Below are 20,729 nucleotides of genomic sequence, written 5' to 3' on the forward strand. Positions count from 1 at the left end.
CCTAGCATTAGTTAGATATTCATTTATATGTATGCATGTGGCTTGAAGAACTGCCCAGCATGAGTGCTGGGACTAAAGCTGTGCCTTCTGCAGGAGCAGCAAGTGCTTGTAACTGCTCAGCTATCTTTCTCGCCTCACAGCATTACTCTAAAAGAAAACAAGGAGACGTGATGTAAAAACAAAACAGATGGGGTGGACATGGCTCAATGGTTAAGCATGGCTGCTCTGACAGAGGACTCTAATTCAGTTTGCAGCATGCACAGGAATGATCACAACCATTTTAAACTCCAGTTTTGGGGGGGGGGGTAGGACACCCTCTTTTGGCCTTTGAGGGCATAATACACATGAAGTACTTACATGCAGGCAGAATACTGTACACATGAAATAAAAATAAATTAGAAAAGAAAAATCAAAACACAACATGGCTTCCGACTTAAAACTCCAAATTGGAGAACCAGGCTTCACACAGTCTCATGAACTCTGGAGAAATTTCCATCACCCAGAAGCTAGAGTCTTGGATAAGCCTCCACCTATACAAGCAAGGTCATAGGGCAACCCAGGTGTGAGGGCAGATCACTTGACTTTCATAGACAGTCTAAAGATGACAATTCAAAACAGAAGGCAAAGCCCTCATTGGAAGCCGTGTTGTATTATGGGGACAGGCTACTTGGGCATCCTGATTACCTTGTCCCCTGACTCTGCATCATGTGAAGTTCCAGGGGCCTGAGAAGACACAGGCTAGCTAGGAGAGCTGTCAGACCTACAGCTGTGAAACAGTCAAGGTAGAAGGCCAAGGCCAGTTTCAGGGACCACTGCTGTAAGTGTTCTCTGCACTCACTCAATTCCAGAAAACCCATGGACCAGACGAGCACAGCCCTTTTGTCTGCTGTATTCATACCTGTCAAGGGGCGGCTGTACCATTCTAACACTCCTGGGCCAGAGATATGGAACGGGGCAGAGAGGAGCCTGGGCTGAGCAGAGAGTTACCTACCTTCTCCCACTGGTGCTTTTCTTCCAGTTGCATGAACATATCCAAAATGTAGGTCATATGTGCAGGGCCACTAAGCTCCAGGATGTCCTCACTCACGGGCACGTGCCCTGGCCACTCGGCCAGCAGGGAGGCGAGCACATGGCGAGCATACAGGACTGCTGTGGCCTCATTCACACGGAAGAGGTAGTCCCGGACAGCCCTCTTGCTCTTGCAGTTCAGCTCCTTGTGCAGGAGGGCAGCACTCTTGCTCCGGCGCTGCTTGGCATAGCTCTGCTGCAGCTCGCTCTCTGTGCTGGAAATCAGCTTCTGGGTCACAGGGTTCGATTCAGGAGTGGCTTGGTCAGAGCGTGCAGGCCGGGACTGCAAAGCCAAGACCATCGTTACAGAGGCCTGGCCTTCTTACTATGGGGGCAGAAGTGCACAGACTTTGATCCCAAGACAGGTGACATACCAAGCATGGCAAGATAATCATGTCTGTGTCCACAGCTTTGGCGCTCTGCTCCTCCAGCCTCAGACTCCTACTGGGTTGCCACCTCTGTGCCAAGGAGCGAATCCTCTCATCTGTGGTGAGCTCATCCCCATCAAACCTGAAGGGGAGCCCAGTGATAGGCACAGAAAGTGGAGAGAGACAAGAGCTTAAAATACACTGCACTTGTTAGAAAGTGCCCAGGGCTATACTCTCACTATTATCCCCCCACCAATTACATCACCACTTGCTGTACTTTGCAAACTAGGGTCACAGCATTCATCCATTCATGCACACACATAGACTTCCAAGTATATCCCCATGGCAGAGATGTAAACTGTCCCCATGGAACCACTTTCCTCTTTATCTTTATTTTTCAAAAATTATTTTTTGTGTTTGTATTTTGTCTACATTTATGTCTGTGCATCACATGCAGGCCTGCTCTCAAAAGAAGGTGCTAGATTCTCTGGAACTAGTATTAAAGATGGTTGCATACTGCCATATGAATGCCGGAAATCAAACCCAGGTCCTCCGCAAGCCAGCAAGTGTTCTTAACCACTGAGACATTTCTCCCAGCCTATTCGTCTTTCTTTATTTTGGGATGTATGTATGGGCAGCTGTGTTGTTCTCCACCTTATTTTTAAACACAGGGTCTCTCACTGAATCTGGAACCTCCTGATTTGGTTAGACTGGCTAACTAGCAAGCTTCAGGAATCCATTTCTCTATCCCCACATCTCCATTACTAGAGTTACAGACAAGTCCTGCCAGGCCTAGCTTTTACATGGGTGTAGACCCTAATGCTTGCATGACACATACTTTATCAAGTGGGCTGTCTTCCCAGTTTTCCCTTTCTGTCTGCCTCTGAATGGTTACGTGAGAGAAGCGCACATTCTGTGTGCTTCAGTCTGAGGGCCTCCAGTGGTTTTAGTTACAGTAGCTCAGGCTGTACCCTGACTGCTGTCCTCTCACACTCCCTGCTCCATCTCACACAGGATTTAGGTAATGCATAGGGTAAAGCCAGGTCATGGGGAGAGAAGAGGAGACTGGGTGGTAGATATACAACTTTCTACACAAATTCAGGAGATGGATTCTGGAGCCATCTCTGAACTTCCTGGCCAAGAGAAGGTCATACTGTTGATTATGTAATCATTCCTGTGGAAAAGTCACAAAAATAATTTACACTGATGAAAACATGGGAGTCCAAATTACTCTGGAATCACAGCACCTGCTCTATCCTGTGCCATCTGCTCACTGGATGGCAGGAGATGCATCCCAAAGTCTGTACCTGTAAGAGTGCACATATGACATTCTCAAAGGAAACTGTCAAACTTTGAGAGACAGTAGAGGCAGAGTGGCACAGCTGCCTTTCCTGGGCATCAGGAAGAACTCCAGGTCAGGCCCTTGGCTGCCTGGCCTGTCAGGACGTCTCTCCAGATCCCCTGGCAGCAGGTGAGGGTTCCTCATTCTCACTAGGAACACTTAAGTGCATCTCAATGGTCTTTACCTCTTCTGAACCTCTAGGAAGAAAGAATCGGTCTTTTTCATCTGCAGTTCATATATGGCCCGGAGAATGTGCAGAGGGGCATTGAGGGCATCATGAGCCATCTGAAGGCAAATGACAGATATGGTTATGTTCTTTAAGACACAGACAATATGCACTCCACAGTGACAAAACACTATTTCAGGTTACCCCAGGTTACAGTTAAGAACAATATGGAGTTACTTTTTAAAAGCATATCAAATTTTGAGTACTATGATATGAACTATAAAATATTCAGTACTATATAAAGCCACTTTAGGGGCTAGAGAAATGGCTCAGTAGTTAAAAATACTTATTGTTCTTGCAGAGGACCTGGGTTTAGTTGCTAGTACCCACAAGGTGGCTCAGAATAACCTCTGACTCCAGTTTCAGGGGTTTCACTGACCTTTTTGATGTGCTACAGGTTCCTGCATGCATGTGGAGCATATAAAGTCACACAGGCATACACCATGTACATAAAATAAGTTAATCTTAAAGTCACTGCAATGATATAGCTCTACTATTGTTCTAGTTCTTTTCCATATACAATAGACTAAACAGGAAATGAATTTTCAGGACATCAAATTAAGTAGTCAAAAAGGTTTAAAAATTTATTTATGTGAATAGATGTTTTGCCTGTATGTTTGACAATGTATCAATGTATAATCTAGTGCCCATGGAGGCCAGAAGAGAGTGTTAGGTCCTCTGGAACTGGAGTTAACAGACAGTTGTGTGCTCCCATTTGGGTGCTGGGAATCCAACCCAGGTCTCCTGGAAGACCATCAAGTATTCAACCACTGAGCGACCTCTGCAGTTCTTAGATATATTGAAGATGAAGCATAGCCTGAGCCAAAGAGAACCCATTCCTTTGATGCCCATGCTCTACCCAGATGATGACCAGTGAACATACCAAGAAGCATATTCGGGTGGGTTCATCCAAGCTTTCAAGAGGGTCTAGCTTCTTCTGTTCTGCTTCTCCAGGGCTACTAACTGGCCGGTCCAGTTCTTCCTCTTGGTCCCCTCGCTCATCTAGCTCCAGGTCTCCATGCTCAGTCAGAGTGTTGATCTCCTTTTTTGACGAGTATAGCATGATGGACAGAATCTATGCACACAGTCAGTCAAGCAGAGCAGGGAAATGAGTGTTGTGAGTGAGAAGATGACACAGGCCATTAATTACTTAAGGGTATACGAGATTTAAGATATTAGAGTACACATGTGCATGAGTATGTGATTAGTAAAGGAACATGAAAGCATGTTCAATTGTACATATAACAGAGAAAATGCTAACAAAAACTATGGGAAGCCCTTGTATTTATTAACTTTTCTTGATAGCCCAAATGGGTATTATTCTTTTCCAACTTGTTTTGGAGAAATGTAACTATTAAGCTATTTAAAATGTTTATATCAGGGCTAGAGAGATGGCTCAGCAGTTAAGAACACTGACTGTTCTTCCAGAGTCCTGAGTTCAGTTCCAAGTAATCATATGATGTCTCACAACCATTTGTAATGAGGTTTGATGCCCTCTTCTGGTGTGTCTGAAGCCAGTGACACCGTATTCACACACATTAAATGAATGAATGAATGAATGAATAAATAAATACTTCTTTAGAAAAATGTTTATTTATATCCTTTGACCCACTAACTTATCTTTTAGAAATGACAAAATACATAAAAAATATTGTTCAAAATACAGCCAGTGAAGCATTAATAATGGCAAAAACCTATGAGCACTTTCTAGTCTTATACATAGCCATTAAAAAGGGGAGTTATAGGATTTGCAGATACAGCGCAGCAGTTAAGAAGAGCACTGGATGCTTGTTCAGAGGACTTGAGTTTAATTCCCAAAACCCACATGGCAGCTCACAACTATCTGTAATTGAAATCCAGGGCAACTGATGTCCTCTTATGGCATCTATGGGGCACTAGGCATGCAAGTAGTGCAGACATGTTTGCAGGCAAAACACCCATACATATAAAATAAAAATAAAGTTAAAAAATTTCTCTAAGATCCCAGTTACCCATTAATGTGTTTTAGCACATTTAGATGTAAGCAAACCCAGAGCTGATTCTTCCAGTGCAGGCATCTGTGGAAGTGAGGGACATAGCACGACCTGGTGGCACGGCTTCCCTTATACTAGATGCTAGCACTTGACCTTCGAAGCCTCTGGGAACTACAAGAATTCCACTAAGAAACATCTAAGGCTTCAGAGGAGTAGCAATAAAGTGAAATTATAGACTGAAATCCTACATAAGATAAACATGAGTGTGGTCATATTTACAAACTGATTTTAGCTCAAAGGAACTTTAGAGGGAAGTAGTAATTCAAAAGCACATTTTATTATCATGGTATAATAGCCAATTATGTGTTTCCACAAAATACTTCTCCAAAGTTCTTTGAACAAACACCCAATTCATTTTCTTGGCAGGGGAGTACAGGTGTCAGGATCCCTGATTCAGGAAGACAGAATCAAGGCTGAGTTTCAAAGCTGCACAGAATGAGAGTACACAAGGTGGAACTGGTTGGAACAAGCTAGCTCTGCTTCAGGGTGCAGAGCTTCAGGAAGCCGTCCTCATTACCTCTAAGTCTCGGAGGAGCCAGGTCTTACTGAAGCCAGTCCCTTTGCTGCACTTCTTCACCAGCAGCTTTAGCAGATCGGTCTGGAGGAAGGTGGCATGGGTCTCTTCAAAACCGTGAGCCTGTCAAGCCAAGACAATGATTTGCAGCTGCTGTAGAGTGATAGTTAAGGTTGGACAGAATGCCAGCCTTTCACAGAGTACAGTCTCAGCCGAGCCCAACTGACCATCCAACAGAAATGCTAGTCAGTAACAAAGCACTCCAAATCTTAACCATGAGCCATTGCCTCATTCACTCCATGTTCTTTCATTGAACAAACACTCTTGAAACCTATTTACTGCCACTTCCCCTCTCTTTACTTTCCCCAAACTCTTGAGGCTAAAATCCAAGCCTTAATCATGGCTGGTGGGGTCCTATAAAGCTCCCTGACTGCTTCTTTGGCCTCATACCCTAGGCTGCACTACCTTCAAGACCTGGAGGTCCTTCTGCTCTGTGATTATCAATGCCTGGTCCACTTCAAGGTCTGAAACTTGCTATCCTTTCTGTCCATATTACCCAAGGCTACCTCCATATTTGCCACCTCAAATTTCCCTTTTTGAAAGGCTTTCTGATGCAGAGCTGTTTTCCTTGCAGGTAGACCCTCCTCTGGCCTGAAAGACTCTAAGCCTCATGAGAGCATGGCCCCTCTTTTTAGCTCACCACTGAACATCCAGTTCCACTTGGTTCTTGGTGCTCAACAAATATCAACAGACTGAGTGAGCACTCATGGTGGTGTACACCTTAATCTTACCATTTGGGAGTTAGAGGCAGGCAGAACTCTAAGTCTGAGGCCAGCCCAATCCACATTATAAGTTCCAGTCAAGCCAAGCTACATGACAACTACCTGCTTTTTTAAAAAAACAAAACAAAACAAAAAATCAAAAACCAAAAACCAAACCAAACCAAAACTGAAGACTTAAGACCTCTGCTATCAGGATTACTTTCTTCTTTTCTACTAGAGTGGAAAGTGAAATAGTATGGTAACACTGACAACTACACCTCAGGGCTGCCCAGGGCTGGAAAGCCAAGCAGACCAGTCTCTGGTGGTACCTGAGTCCCCACAATGACCTCCCCATCAGAGCTACTACTGAACACTTCAGTGGCAAGGGGCAATAAACTTCAGCTGGGATCCTTTCAAGGAGAGTACTGTAAGGAAGATGCCCCTGCAAGTAAATGGAAACGCATGTCCTGGAGAGGGCCTTCCTACCCTCCAGCCCACGAAGGATCCAAAAGGCATCATGGGTCAGGGCTTCTATCCATCTCAATAACAGCTGCCTCTAATCTAGCGACTTTCTCCCAGCCCAATGGCCACACCTGTCCCTTGAAGCTCCATGGGATGCCAGCTCTCTTTATTCTTCCCTGCATTCCTATAATGACCCAGAGGAGCTCTTGTTAGGTGGGACGTGACAAACTTTTCAGTCCAGTTTTTTTCCTCTCCTGACAGGATTATATCTCCATGAAGCCAACTGTGGTTAAGCCCATGAAACAATATTAGAAAAACTGAGACTCAAACCACTGGGAAAGTTCTATTTCCTTCTTAAAGCAATCCTTGTGCAAGCATTTCTCAAAAGAGTTCATTGCTAACCATTCATCCAAATCAGATGACATTTCCTCCTTGTTAATCCCCTGCACATAGGTAGGTTTGTGCAAATGGAAGAGGCTCACCATTACCTTTAGTGTTTTATATAAACCTTTGAGAGCTAGGGACAGGACCCAGGTTGCTTCCACTGCCTCGGGACAATGGCTATCCATGCTGGTTTGCAGAAGATGACTGGCAATAAAGGCAAAGTGCTGGGAGTACTGGCTCAGCTGGGCCTGAGAGGTGCCACAATCTTGTCCTCCTCCCTTCTGGACTAGCTGGTAGTCCTTCACTGAAGCATCATGTCAAAAAGGAAAAGAAAGGCATAGAGAATACTGTTAGTGCCCCTTGCCGCTGGATTTCTCCACAAGTCTCACTAAAGCAAGGACAGCAGAAATAAGCCTCAACTTAGGTCCCCACAATATTTATGCCCAGTTTGCTGATGAACACAAAAATAGTACATGGACACTTGCCCATGGAGAAACCGAGAAGGAAAAGTCACAATGCAAAATTCTTATTACTATGCACAAGCAAGCTATTGCTGAAAGTGTTGTGATGACTGTTTTTGGTTGTCAACTTGATTACATCTGGAACTAAAACCCAAGTGGCTAGGTATACCTGTGAGGGATTTTTTTCTTAATAAAATCATTTGAAGTGGGAAGATCCACCTTTAATCTGGGCCACACCTTCTGCTGGCAGCCTGTATAAAGGACATGGAAGAAGGAAGCTTGCTGTCTTTGCCTGCTTGCCTTCACTCTTGTGGGCAAGCCCATTCCTTCAATGGCATTCGAGCTTCTTTGGGATTCTGCCATATACTGAAGATCAGATGAGACATCCAGCCTCATGGACTGAGCAACTACTAGATTCTTGGACCTTCTGTTGATAGACAGCTATTGTTGGGTTAGCTGGACCACAGCCTGTAAGTCATTCATATAAATATCATATATATATATTCTATCCTGTTCCTCTAAAGAACTTTGATTAATGCAGATTTTGGTACCAGAAGTAGTTCTACAGCAACAGAAATATAAGGATGAAAATTTTAAGTATCTGGAATAGGCTTTCCCAATTTGCCAACACCTATAGTTACCAAAGCCTCTTCAGTTACTGACACCTCTCCTAGGAGCTTATAATTTATACACTTAAGAAGACAAATGCAAGCCGGGCGGTGGTGGTGCACGCCTTTAATCCCAGCACTTGGGAGGCAGAGGCAGGAGGATTTCTGAGTTCAAGACCAGTAGTCTACAGAGTGAGTTCCAGGACAGCCAGGGCTACACAGAGAAACCCTGTCTCAAAAACAAAACAAAACAAAACAACCAAAAAAACCCAAAACAAAACAAAAACAAAAAACCAAATGCATTTGATTATCCTGATTCACCAACTAAGAAAGGCATCAGATTTGGTGTCTTGGTATATAAAACTTTTGACATCTGTGGAAGAATAAGGAAAACAATGCTGCTAGTTGGTTGCTCCTAGCATCTCTGACAAAGGAAAAGAAGGAGCTCCATGACAGAATTAGCCAACTCCTAGCATCTTGGAATATGGTGAAGGGCAATGAACTCAGTGATGACACTGACTGGCCCCAGATGGGCATAAACAGTCTACAAGTTTCTAAGTTCTGCTCTTCTCTCTGGCAGTCACAGAGCTTGAGCTGTAGGAAGTCAAGCTGAGGCCCTCCTTATAAGACTGGCTATAAAGTGCAACAAAAATCAAGCCCCAGCCTCAGAGGGTGTCCGTGATTCATGGCAGGCATTAACTGGTAAAGAATGGGATCCTGTAACTTGGGGTGGGGAAACCCACTGAAGTTGACAACTTTGAACCCTTAGAAGGGTTTGTCTAGTCTCATCTGAGAAAGTAGTGTCTCCACCCTCAGCAGACGTACTTCTACCCCTGAAATACTGCCCTTCCCACTTTCGACTGAGGGAATTAATCCTTCCTTCATTGTCTGCTAAACTAGAAGTGACCTCATTTGAAAAAGATGCCAGGCCAGGCAAACTGGGTCCCTCAGGGTCACCAATCTGACCAGATTTAAGGCAAAGCAAACTCCTAGAGGGGCGGCAGAAAGTGCAGTGTGTGAGGAGGTGTGCTACACCACCAACGATCACAAAACTTCGCTAATTCACTCAAGTAGAAGTCTGGGGAATATGTGTGGGAATGGGTTGTAAGAGTGTGGGATAACGGAAGGGGTGTAAAACTGCATCAGGTTAGGCTTATTGATATGGGGCCTCTGAGTGGAGGAGATTCAAGGTTTAATATGGGTGCCTGGGTCAAAAAAAAGTGTCTAAAGTTTTTTTTTTTATTTTTATTTTTTCTAAAGTTTGTTTTAATGGTTGGCTGAAGTATTTGTCAAAAGATGACCTACTGAGAAGGAGTTGGAGATGCCTGCTATTCCTTGGCTTGGTGTTGATGAAAGGATTTTAAGGCTCAGGGAAATTGCAGTGCTAGAGTGGGTGCACTGTATAAATCTAATCTTCCACAATGGAAAGGCCCAGAAGACATGCCCTTCACTAATCCTGTAAGATGTAAAATGGTAAGTGGGCACCAGAACATTTGAAGAGCTTCACTGTTGTTCTTTTCCTTGTGCCAGACTTTAGGGTTGGAGACTCTGCTGTTCAGTTGGATGAATTAGATAGAATGGGGGCTAATTGGGCCCCCAAAGTAGCAATTGCCAGGTGGCAGCATTGAATCCCCAAAGGCAAGGTAATGGACAACATTGATAAAACAGCGTCCATAATGGCCTGACCCATAATGGGCAGCACAGGCCAAGTGATTTTTATGGTGTCATAACTCATATGGCTCTTTGTTACTGGCTGGTCAATCATGGTGTTTCTAGGCATGAAGTAGATTAAAAAAAAAAAAAAGACTTGGATTTTTGTTTGATCTAAGAAGAAAAACACTGCAAATAAATGAAAGAAAGGCTGCACTGAATTGTGGCAAAAGGGAATCTCAGCCCATAAACCAATTTTCAGACAAGTCAGTTTGCGGACCCAGAACCCCTTGAATGAAAGAATTTTCAGGTTCTCTTGAGGAAGGACCTTGATAAAATATCTAAGAGTTTTACTGTTGTTAGCCTTTCTCCAGTCCTTTCCAGTGGAACCTATGGCCTTTTACAAGAGTAATTGTACACCAGGGGAAAGGAAACAACAATCCAACTTTCCAGGGTCCATTGAGTACTGGTTCCAAATTGATGCTGATTCTGGGGAACCCCATGAAACACTGTGGCCCTTAAAAGTAGAAGCTTATGGAGGTTAATTAATTAATGGAGTTCTGGTTGAAGTCTGATTCACAGTAGGTCCAGTGGGTCCCCAAACTCATCCTGTGGTTATTTCCCCAGTCCCAGAATGTATACTTGGGACAGATATATGTAGAAGTTGGCAGAATTCTCACATTAGTTCCCTAACTTGTAAAGTGAGGGCTACTATCATTGGAAAGGCTAAATGGAAGCCTTTAGAGTTGCCACTGCCAGAGAAGATGGTAAGTCAAAAACAGTACAGGCTCACATGCGCGTGCGTGCACACCCACACATGAACAGCACAACAACAAATCCCCAAATATCTCAGCTTAGAATTTCTATATTCAGAAAAATTATGTTTTATAAAGATTTTAACTTTAATTAGTATACATGTCTGCCAGTGTGATGGTTCATACATGTAAATACAGTGCTGGTGGAGACTAAGAGAGAATACTGGATCCCCTGGAGCTGGAGTTACAGGTGGTTCTGAGCCACTAGATATGGTGCTGGAATCTGGATCCTCTGCATGAGCACTATGTGCTCTTAACTGCTGAACCATCTCTCCAGAGCACTAACATAATCTTTCAAAGATAAAGGCAAAGCTGGGAGCGGAAGTGCACACCTGCAGCCCCAGCACTTGGGAAAGAAAGGCCAACTGGGCTCTACGGTGAGACTCGGTCTCAGAAACAATGAAAGATGAGAACAACTACTCTCCAGACAGACTCCTGTAGCAGAAGACACAGACTATAAAAAGTGAAGTGTTTCAAACCAGAGAAAATTATACTAAATGGAAATCTGAATCTATAAAAAGGAGTAAAGAACAGCAGAAATAGTAAATGTGTAGTTGAATAAAATATACATTATTTTCTTTTCAAAATATCTCTAAAATAACTCATATTTAAAAGTTGACATCATGTAAAATAAGAATTCCATCACATAGGATAAAGAGAATGACTATAATAACTCGAATGGTAAGGCAGATATGGGGCACAAATGCAGTATTTTGACACAGTTGAAAAGTGGAATAACATCTGAAGACAGACAGTCCCAGGTACACAGAACAAACTTCAGGGTGGTCTCCAAAAGTGCTACCTATGCTGACACCAGAGCAGCAGTTACAGTTGAAGCCAACAACAGACATGAAGCAAATCTTTAACACATAAGAAAAATCAATCCAAAAGAAAGCAAGAGGGAAAAAAAGAACTAAGAACAAATGAGACAAATGGAAAATACGTAAGGAGGAGGCAGGCTTCAACTCAATCAACCACAGAATGCCTGGATAAGCACTGGAAGAAAGGGGCTGTCAGACTGGATTTAAAAAGAAGACTCTGACTATATAGTATCTGTAAGAAATCAACTTATGTGTATATTATGCTTTTATTATTACTTTTTATCTTGAGACAGAGTCTCATTATGCAGCCCACACTGGCCTCAAACTTACTACTTATCAGGCTGATCTTGAATGTGTGATCTTGCTGCCTCAGTGCTGAGATTACAGACATGTACTACACTCTGCATAAGAAATACACTTTCATTGTAATGATATGACCTGGTGAGAAAACTCAGTGGATAAAGGCATTTGCCACCAACCTTGATAATCTGAGTTCAATCTCTAGAGCCTCAGGTGGTACAATGAGAGAACTGACTCCTGCAAGTTGTCCTCTGACCTCCACATGTATGTGTGTGCTCATGAGGACACACAAATGAATTTAAAAAATTTAAAATTCACATGCAGGAACAACAACTCAGGCATCTGCACTGGCTTTTGAGCATGCAAGGATTAAACCATTTCTTCCATTCTTAGAAGATACAATTATGTTTAGGACCTGTTTTCCTTTTCCTGGTTTTGACGTCGACAATCACAGCTCTATTCTTCTCAGTGAAGTGCTTCAAGATGATCACATTATGGGGCTCATTGGCATTATCCATATAAACACAGCGGGTTCCCACGCAGAGGACCTGGAGCATTGATTCAGGAAGAGGCACTTCATTAGGCACAAGTCCAGTCCCTTTTGCTTGCTCCTCTAAAAGCACACAGGGATGGGGGCTTCTTATCCCTAAGTCCAAAGGATTTGGTACAGACCTGGCATAACATTAGTTTAGGTGCTTGCCATAGCTTTACAGCTCCTCATTCCAATCAGCTGAGGCATACAAAATGAGTAAGATCAATATGAGTGCCAGAATGGAAGGAAACAGTCTCTGCAGTTCTTTGTGACTGAGTACACCATAGTTACCTACTATTTAGACATAGTAAAATAAATTAAATGTCTGCTGTTGACAGTGCAAGTCTAACAACTGTACAGTTCTGAAAATACACCAAGACTATAAAAGCGAATCTTGTAACTAAAAAAAAATATCTAAAACCAATTGACATATACATGCATGCGCGTGCGCATGTGTGTGTGTCTGTGTGTGTATGTGTGTGGGGGTGCTATAGAGACTCAGGCAAACAGGCCTTCAGATGCCGTACCTGGGGAAAGCCGACAAGCACCAGCAGAGTGAAGATGTTGGTGTGCTTCAGTTGGAATGGCAGCTGCTTGATGCAGTGGTCTGTGAAGGTGGCAATGACATCTCGCCACAATGGGGCATTGTTGAGTGACCGAAGGATCTCTGCCATGGAGCAGGCCCAGTCCAAGCCCACTCGGCTGGAAGGCAAGAGTGCCAGTGTTAGGTGGCAGTGCGCAAGGCTACATCCTCACACACATCACAGTTTACTATCCCAGACAGAATCAGATTCACGCAAAGAGCCATCTGTTACTTAGCTTAAAAAACTACCAGAATGATGCTTTTCACATAAAGATAAGTCAAAAAACAACAACCACCAAATCATGATCTGCTATGTATCTACTTAGACTACAAACTCAATTTACAGCTATATTCTCAAATATCTCTCTAAAACAGTGATTCTCAACCCCCAAAGCCTAAAACCACCAGAAAATAAAGTGTTTAATAACAGTAGCAAAATTACAGTTATAAAGAAGCAACAAAAATAATATTATGGTTAGGGTCACCACAGCATGAGGAACTGTATGAAAGGGTCACAGCATTAGGAAGGTTGAGAACCACTGCTCTAGAATGTCACCCTCACATGTATATACACAGACACAGACACATTCACAGCTTAGAGATGTATATGGTACAAATCAGGGTCATCTTTCCTTCTTCACTTAATTTCAAGTTTCATATCATGATTATGTTCATTTTTATAATGAAAACAGACTTTTCAACCCCAATGCCTATACTGACTTTTCTCTGGAAAAATCTACCAGGATAGATCTCATAAGAGCTGACTGGAAGGTACCACTGAGGCTCTCAGCTATTTAAGTGTGGATTGACTAGTTTAATCTTACAGAAGAGCCTCAGACAACAGCACTGCAGCATACCAAAACTCATCAACAGCAAGACCTTTGTTCTCAGTGAATAGCACAGAGGGTAGAGTGGATGCTGGGTGTATAAAAACCAAGGCTAACCTGTCTAGACAGACAGCTCCAAGGCTGAAGAGCAGGTGGGTGGTCTTCCAGCCATCTGGCACAACAGCATTATCTGCTGTAGCAAACAGGTTGTGCTTGGCTGAAAGGACCTTCATGACTGCAGCATCTACTTCTGCTGGCTGAAGACGGATAATTAACTGGCCCAGAAGACCCAGGGTGAGGTGGTATGTTTCATTCAGGTGGCCTGCATTGGAGATGACCACCTGAAACATGAGTGGAAGGACGTGCTCCAGGTCTATCAGGGGGACTGTGGGACCCTGTCAACAGAGAATGGAAATGTCTTTTAGTATAAAATCTAAACAGCCATACCAGCTACATATGCCATCCATTCATGTATCATTTACAACTAGCCTGACTGCACTTTCAAAAATGGCACATATACAATCAACTGTAAATAAGATAAATATGCTCAGGTATCATCTTATCATACTTTTTTAAATTTAATTTTTTAAAATTTGTGCATGTATGTGTGTTTATGCATATATAAGTGCGGGTACCCTGGAGCCCAGAAGAGGGCATTGGATCCCCTGGAGCTAGAATTACAGGAAGTGTTGAACCTCTGGACATGAGTTCTAGGAACCAAATTCTGGTCCTCTGAAAGAGCGGCAAATACTCTTAACTGCTAAGCCATGTCTCCAGGCCCGTTCTTATCCCACTTCTAATATTCCTTTCCTCTAAAGTGTAAACAAAATATTTATTTTTTTCCTTTTCTGAAAGAACTAAAAAATACATAAAAGTCAGATTTTCCATCACAGTCCCACTCTGACCCACCAATGCCAAGGAAGTAACAACTACTCACAGTTAGATGTACAGTTTTTCAACCTTTCTCCACATATATTTATAAGTAACACATATAAAGTAAATTATTTTTCCTCCCTCCCTTCCTCCCTCCCTCCCTCCCTCCATGTTTATAAGGTGTGTATGTACATGTACCATGGCACATTCAGAGGCCAAGGAAACCCTCTAGTGTTGGTCTTTTTCTTCTACCTTATTTGAGACAGGGTCTCTTTGTTGTTTGTTTCTATGTATCTCAGGTTGGCTCACCTATGGGTTTTTGGGGGATTTTTCTGTCTCCTCCTTCCCTCACCTCTCCCCTAGGAGAGATATGTTATTGTATCCAGCTTTGCACAGGTTCTGAGGAGTCAAACTCACGTCCTCATGCTTGCATGGTAAGCACTTTACCCACCAAGTCGTCTCAGTCTGATTTTCTTTCTTTAAACACTCTCTGCATTTTACTTGGCTTCCAATGCTTTGTTATTACAAATGCCATTTAGAAAACAACTGACCATATACATTTCTGACCTTATACTATTTATCATTTTCCATAGGGGGAAAATACAAAAAAAATCAGAGAAGCCCTGTATGATGAGTGTGGTTCGAGAGGGCAGTGCATCCATATTAGGAAAAGAAAGCAACTGAAGTACCACAAGCTCTTAGAATGAGCCCTTCAAGAATAGGGTGACATGGCCGGGCAGTGGTGGCACACGCCTTTAATCCCAGCACTTGGGAGGCAGAGGCAGGCGGATTTCTGAGTTTGAGGCCAGCCTGGTCTACAGAGTGAGTTCCAGGACAGCCAGGGCTACACAGGAAAACCCTGTCTCGAAAAACAAAAACAAAAAAAAAAAACAAAAACAAAAAAACAAAAACAAAAAAAAAAGAATAGGGTGACATGACAGAGCTGCTGGACTCCATGAAGAACAAGGAAGGTGTGCAGAGAGGGGCTGGGGTGGGGTAAGCTGAAAGTTTCCCTGTAATGGGAGTACCTAGGAATTGGCAAAAAGACAGACTGGTGAGGAGTTATTCAGGTTGGGGTGCCTTAGTGTGGAGTCCAAAGAGAAAGAGGAGAAGATTCGTCAGAGAATGGTGGCTATGATGGGAGATTGATCAAATAAGTAATTATACCAAGGGTCATGGGATCCAGGACTCCATGTTAAAGATCAGAGGTACAAATACAAACAGGAAAAAGCTGACTGTATCTAGTGCTGTCAGGTGTGGACTGCAGAAACTCATTCTCTGATTCCCTCTTCGGAGAGGGCCCATACTGACTCTCTTGCATGATCTGTGACTGACTCACACATCAGCCTCGCTCCTGACACACAAGTGAGTTCTCTCAGTCTAAGCATTATTTGGCAACAAACTGATTTTAAAAATTGTCCCTGGACCCAGAGATCTGAGAACCCAGCCTTAGGTTGCAGTGATACCTCCTTTCCCCAGAGCTTCACAAACTTGGAGAAACTTGTTTCCACAGTTTGCTAGCTCTGTCTTGACTTTTTTTTTTTTTTTTTTTTTTTTTTTTTTTGTTTTTTTTAACATATTTTAGTACACTATCTTCACAAACACCAGAAGAGGGCATCTGATCCCATTACAGATGATTGTGAGCCACCATGTGATTGCTGGGAACTGAACTCAGGACCTCTGGAAGAGCAGCCAGTGCTCTTAACTGCTGAGCCAACTCTCCAGCCCCTCTGTCTGATTCTTAACCATGAGAGAGAAAAAAAGTATTGATAAAGAAGCCAACTATCCCTATATTAATAAATACTCAATACCATTCCAATGAAAATAACTCTAAATCTTAAAGGGGCAGTTTGACAGGGGCTTGATTAAAAAAAAACAAACCAAAATTCATACAAAATATGCACATAGGAAGAGTTCAGAATATTATAAAGAAGAATACTAAGGACTTAGCTAAGCTGTTTGGAGTCTTTGAAGATATCAGTATTATGAAAGATGCCAAAACAGGGCTGGACAGATGGCTCAGTGGTTAAGAGCACTTACTGCTCTTACAGAGAAAAACATGAGGTTCAGTTTCCAGGATCCACATCAGGCAGCTCACAGCTGCCTCTAACTCCAGTTCCAGAGAATCCAGTGTCCTCTGGCCCATGGCATCTACAAGCACGTGGTACATATAAACTCATGTAGGCTGCAAGTCATATCCTAGGAATAAATGGGAAAATGTGTACCTAGGCTCTGCCCTGCATGAGATAAAATTACTCCACTAGTGTTAAATTTTATCAGCTTAATTAAACCTTTTAAAAAATAAAGTCTCACTCTGTAGTCCACCTACAAAGTACTGGGTCTACAGGTATGAGCCACCAGGCCTGAAATGTTTTAATATGGCAGCAACATGATACTCAGAAAACTGCACTTTTAGAACGAAGGATAAAGTGTCTATAAGCTTTCAATTTATTTTTTCAACTTCAGGAAGAATATAATATATGTATATAAAAGAGATAAAACATGAAAAACTAATATATCTAGATGAAGATCTTCATTCATTGTACTTTCAAATTTTCAATGAGGTTAAAAACTTTCAAAATAAAAAAAAAAACAGAAAAAGGTAATTATATGAATTAAAAACAGTCAATCACAGAAGAAAGTAACTTTGATTAAGTCATCTCCATCCCCATCAGGACACAGGTGTTAATAATAGTTTTTGCTTACACCTTAACACTATTTTTTTCTGTGTATACCAACCACCCACTCTTTCACAAAGAAAACACTGCCTGCCTCTTACCGACTTGATGGGAGGTAACATGGCTGCCAGCAACCCCAAAATCCTCTTCTGGGAACACTCTGCAAACACTTGCTCAGGGTTTGGAGTAATCGCCTTCTCTTCTACTGGTGCCTGAGATGATACTTCTGGATGTTCAGCATCTGTGTGGGAAAATAGCACTTTCAGATTTTGCTGGGTTCTACACATGTAAAAGGCAACTAAACCATGACACTGTCTCTGTGCACCTATAGAAGGAGGCTGGGAATGTAATACTCTCCTGCTAAAGCCAGGCTTGGTAATGCATACTTAGAATCCTAGCACTTGACAGGATGGATAAGCAAGAGTTTGAGGGCAGTCTAGGTTACACAGCAGCACTTTGTTTCAAAGGAAAGAACAAAGGGGCTGGAGAGTTGGCTTAGTGATTAAGAAAACCAGCTGTTTTTCCAGAGGATCTGGATTTGATCCCAGCATCCGCATGTTGGCTCACAACCATCTGCTAACTCCAGTTTCAGGAGACTTGACTTCCTCTCTGGCCTCTGCCTATACTAGGCACACACTTGGTGCACAGATATACATGTAGACAAAACACTCATACCCATAAAGGAAAAATAATCTTTTAAAAAACAATAAAACTGGGACTGAAGAAATGAATCAGCAATTAAGAGTACTGACTGCTCTTCCAGAGATCCTGAGTTAAATTTCCATAACCACATGGTGGCTCACAACCATCTGTAATGAGATCTGATGCCGTCTTCTGATGTGTGTCTGAAGATAGCTATAGTGTACTCACATACATAAAATAAATAAATCTTAAAAACAAACAAACAGAACAACAGCAAACTCTCTGCTGAACACTTTCCCCAGTTGCTTTCTCAAGGAGGCCCTTCCTGCTCCCTAACTAAACAGGCAGTCACCCTGTGCTACCTCCCTTCTCTGAACCTGCTCTTAAACTACCTCTTGTCTAGCATCTGATTACCCATTAGCATTCTGTGTTTGCTGTTTATCATTTGCCCTTCTGATTTTTGCTTCTTTTGTGATATACTTCAAGTATCTAACAATGTCCCAGAACACGGGTGCTTGACAGATACTTGTGGCCTACAAACCACAATGCTGGTCTTCAGGGGAACCTGACTCTGGTAGACTTTGAGGACCTAGCATGATGTGGAGTGCTACTGCTTCTGAAGCGGCCTTGAAGATGCTGCAGAATACACTCACTTTCAGTTCTATTACAGAACAGCCAATGGGATAGACTCTGACTCCCTAGGCTCCTTGAAGCACCTCCTCTCACCCAGCTCTGTTGCCCCAACCTCTAAAACTGCAGCTCTGACTCGACCACTGCCATCACCTAGCAGACTGAGGCTTGAATGTCACAGGCATATGGCAGAGTGCCACAGGAGCTCTTCTGTATCATCTCCCAGTGCTCTGCCCCTGCACACCCGGTATGTGGATCTAACCTCTTGTTAGTTCTGGACCCGACAAAGAGGCCTATGCTGCCTAAATATCAGTCCTTACTGCATATCCTGGCACATTCAAGGTCCCTTACCTTTCTCCCTTTCCATGGCTTTTTACAAATACCATCTGCTCTGGATCCCAATCAGGACTAACACTTGTCACCCTTCTTCTGGGGCCAGAATCACAGGCAACCTCAAATGACAGTTACCTCTGTCTGAAACTTTCCTGGACTGTTTGAGTTCCAGGAGGATAGAGGCCATGTGTCTCTGCCTGTGTTGCTAGATTTCATCCCTGGGATATAGGATGGTGCTCAACAAACAGAAGGTACTTAGTTGGTAAACATGTGGGCTAGATAAGCTAAAGCGAAGGACAGATGATGCGAGTTACCAGCCACAGCTGCACAGATGGAGAAACCTTAGTTGCTGGACAATTTCAGTTGTAAGCAACAGTGCAGGTATGATAATGTGTGCACTTGCAGAGGAAGGAGAGAGAGTTAATAACCAATCCTGACCTGCAAGTCCTGGAGGCACCTGAGCACTGGCAGGTGCATCTGAAACTTGGGTCTGGCATGAAGGGTCCTTCATTACAGAGAGGTCTTCACCTGCCTTTTTCTTCTGCTTGCAATCCAAGGGTCTGACTTCCTTATCTGCAGCTCTCTTTCCCTAGAAACAGAGTGGTAAATGTAAAAGAATACAACAACAATGCACTCCATATACATTTTTATCATTAGCTAGTCTCTCACCCACTAAGAATCTTCTGAATTACTAATCTCTTACACTAAACCACTCCTCTAAAAGAATGCTTCTTGTATCACATCTCTTGACATGCTGTCAGAGCTGCTGGGTCATACAAGCATGGCTCATACCAACTCTCATTCTGGGAAAATGATGAAGCTGTTGCCCTCCTTTTGTCAACACAATAATCATCTTCATATGCTTTCTTTTGGTAGAAAAAATAGACACAGGCTGGGCGACACCTCACAGTGATGTGCTCACTATGTAAGCATGAGGACTTAAGTTTGGATATGTAGCAACCATGTAACAAGTCAGCAGTGGTGGGAAATGCCTGTAATCCTAGTGTGGGAAGAGGCAGGGACAGGAGGATCCCTGGAGCTTACTGGCCAGCTAGTGCTACTGAACTGCTGTCTCAGGTTGAATGAGAGACCCTGCCTCGAAACACAAGGTGGAGAGTGACAGGGAAGACACCTGATGTTGACTTCTGGCTTCCACACACATGCACATGCAAATGTACACATGCATACAGCATACACACACATAGAAAAGCAAACCCATCTTTACTTACAATAAGAAAAGTATTATATCTGGTATTATCTTTAATGTTTTTATAAGGATAAGGTTACTTAAAGTCTACACATATTTCTATTGCCACACATGCAGATATTTTATTAATGTAAAAATGAATATTCTAAGGGTATACAACAGAACTGTGACCTCAGTGGGTATACAAACATGAGGAAAGGTCAGATCCCAGCACTCATATAAAACATGATCACAGATGTGTTATGTTTGCAATGGTTGTCAGAGAGGGAGGCAAGAGGACTGCTGGGGCTTGTTGTCATATTAGTTCCAGGTTCAGTGAGAAACCCTGTCTAAGGAATATAAAAGAGAGTAATAGAGCAGGACACCCACTGTCCACTTCTGACATGGACTTACTGTGTGTTATGTTCTAAGCTCTTTAAATGTTTCCTCCAAGTGTGGCAGTACATAACTCCTACAATCACCCTGTATTACAGGTACTGATATTATCACCCTCTGTCACAGAATGCACCTGCACACATGTACACACACACACACACACACACACACACACACACACACACACAGAGAGAGAGAGAGAGAGAGAGAGAGAGAGAGAGAGAGAGAGAGAGAGA

The 20,729-nt window shown here is 42.9% G+C and overlaps 1 protein-coding gene across 2 annotated transcripts in view; it reads right to left on the reverse strand.

The window, feature by feature from the left end:
• Positions 1-20,729, reverse strand: part of Zzef1 (zinc finger ZZ-type and EF-hand domain containing 1) — a 118,772-nt gene that overhangs the window by 12,040 nt on the left and 86,003 nt on the right. For both annotated transcript variants that reach the window (XM_034506285.2, XM_034506286.2), the window contains exons 38-48: positions 19,350-19,500; positions 17,408-17,547; positions 13,873-14,150; positions 12,873-13,047; positions 12,229-12,361; positions 7,263-7,462; positions 5,555-5,674; positions 3,888-4,079; positions 2,963-3,063; positions 1,443-1,578; positions 992-1,351 (exon numbers count right to left, since the gene is read on the reverse strand). In XM_034506285.2, the coding sequence (XP_034362176.1) occupies positions 992-1,351; positions 1,443-1,578; positions 2,963-3,063; positions 3,888-4,079; positions 5,555-5,674; positions 7,263-7,462; positions 12,229-12,361; positions 12,873-13,047; positions 13,873-14,150; positions 17,408-17,547; positions 19,350-19,500 (1,986 nt within the window). The remainder of the gene's footprint in view (positions 1-991; positions 1,352-1,442; positions 1,579-2,962; positions 3,064-3,887; positions 4,080-5,554; positions 5,675-7,262; positions 7,463-12,228; positions 12,362-12,872; positions 13,048-13,872; positions 14,151-17,407; positions 17,548-19,349; positions 19,501-20,729) is intronic.

This window comes from Arvicanthis niloticus, chromosome 6 (genome assembly GCF_011762505.2).
Source record: "Arvicanthis niloticus isolate mArvNil1 chromosome 6, mArvNil1.pat.X, whole genome shotgun sequence".
Lineage (NCBI taxonomy): Eukaryota > Metazoa > Chordata > Mammalia > Rodentia > Muridae > Arvicanthis > Arvicanthis niloticus.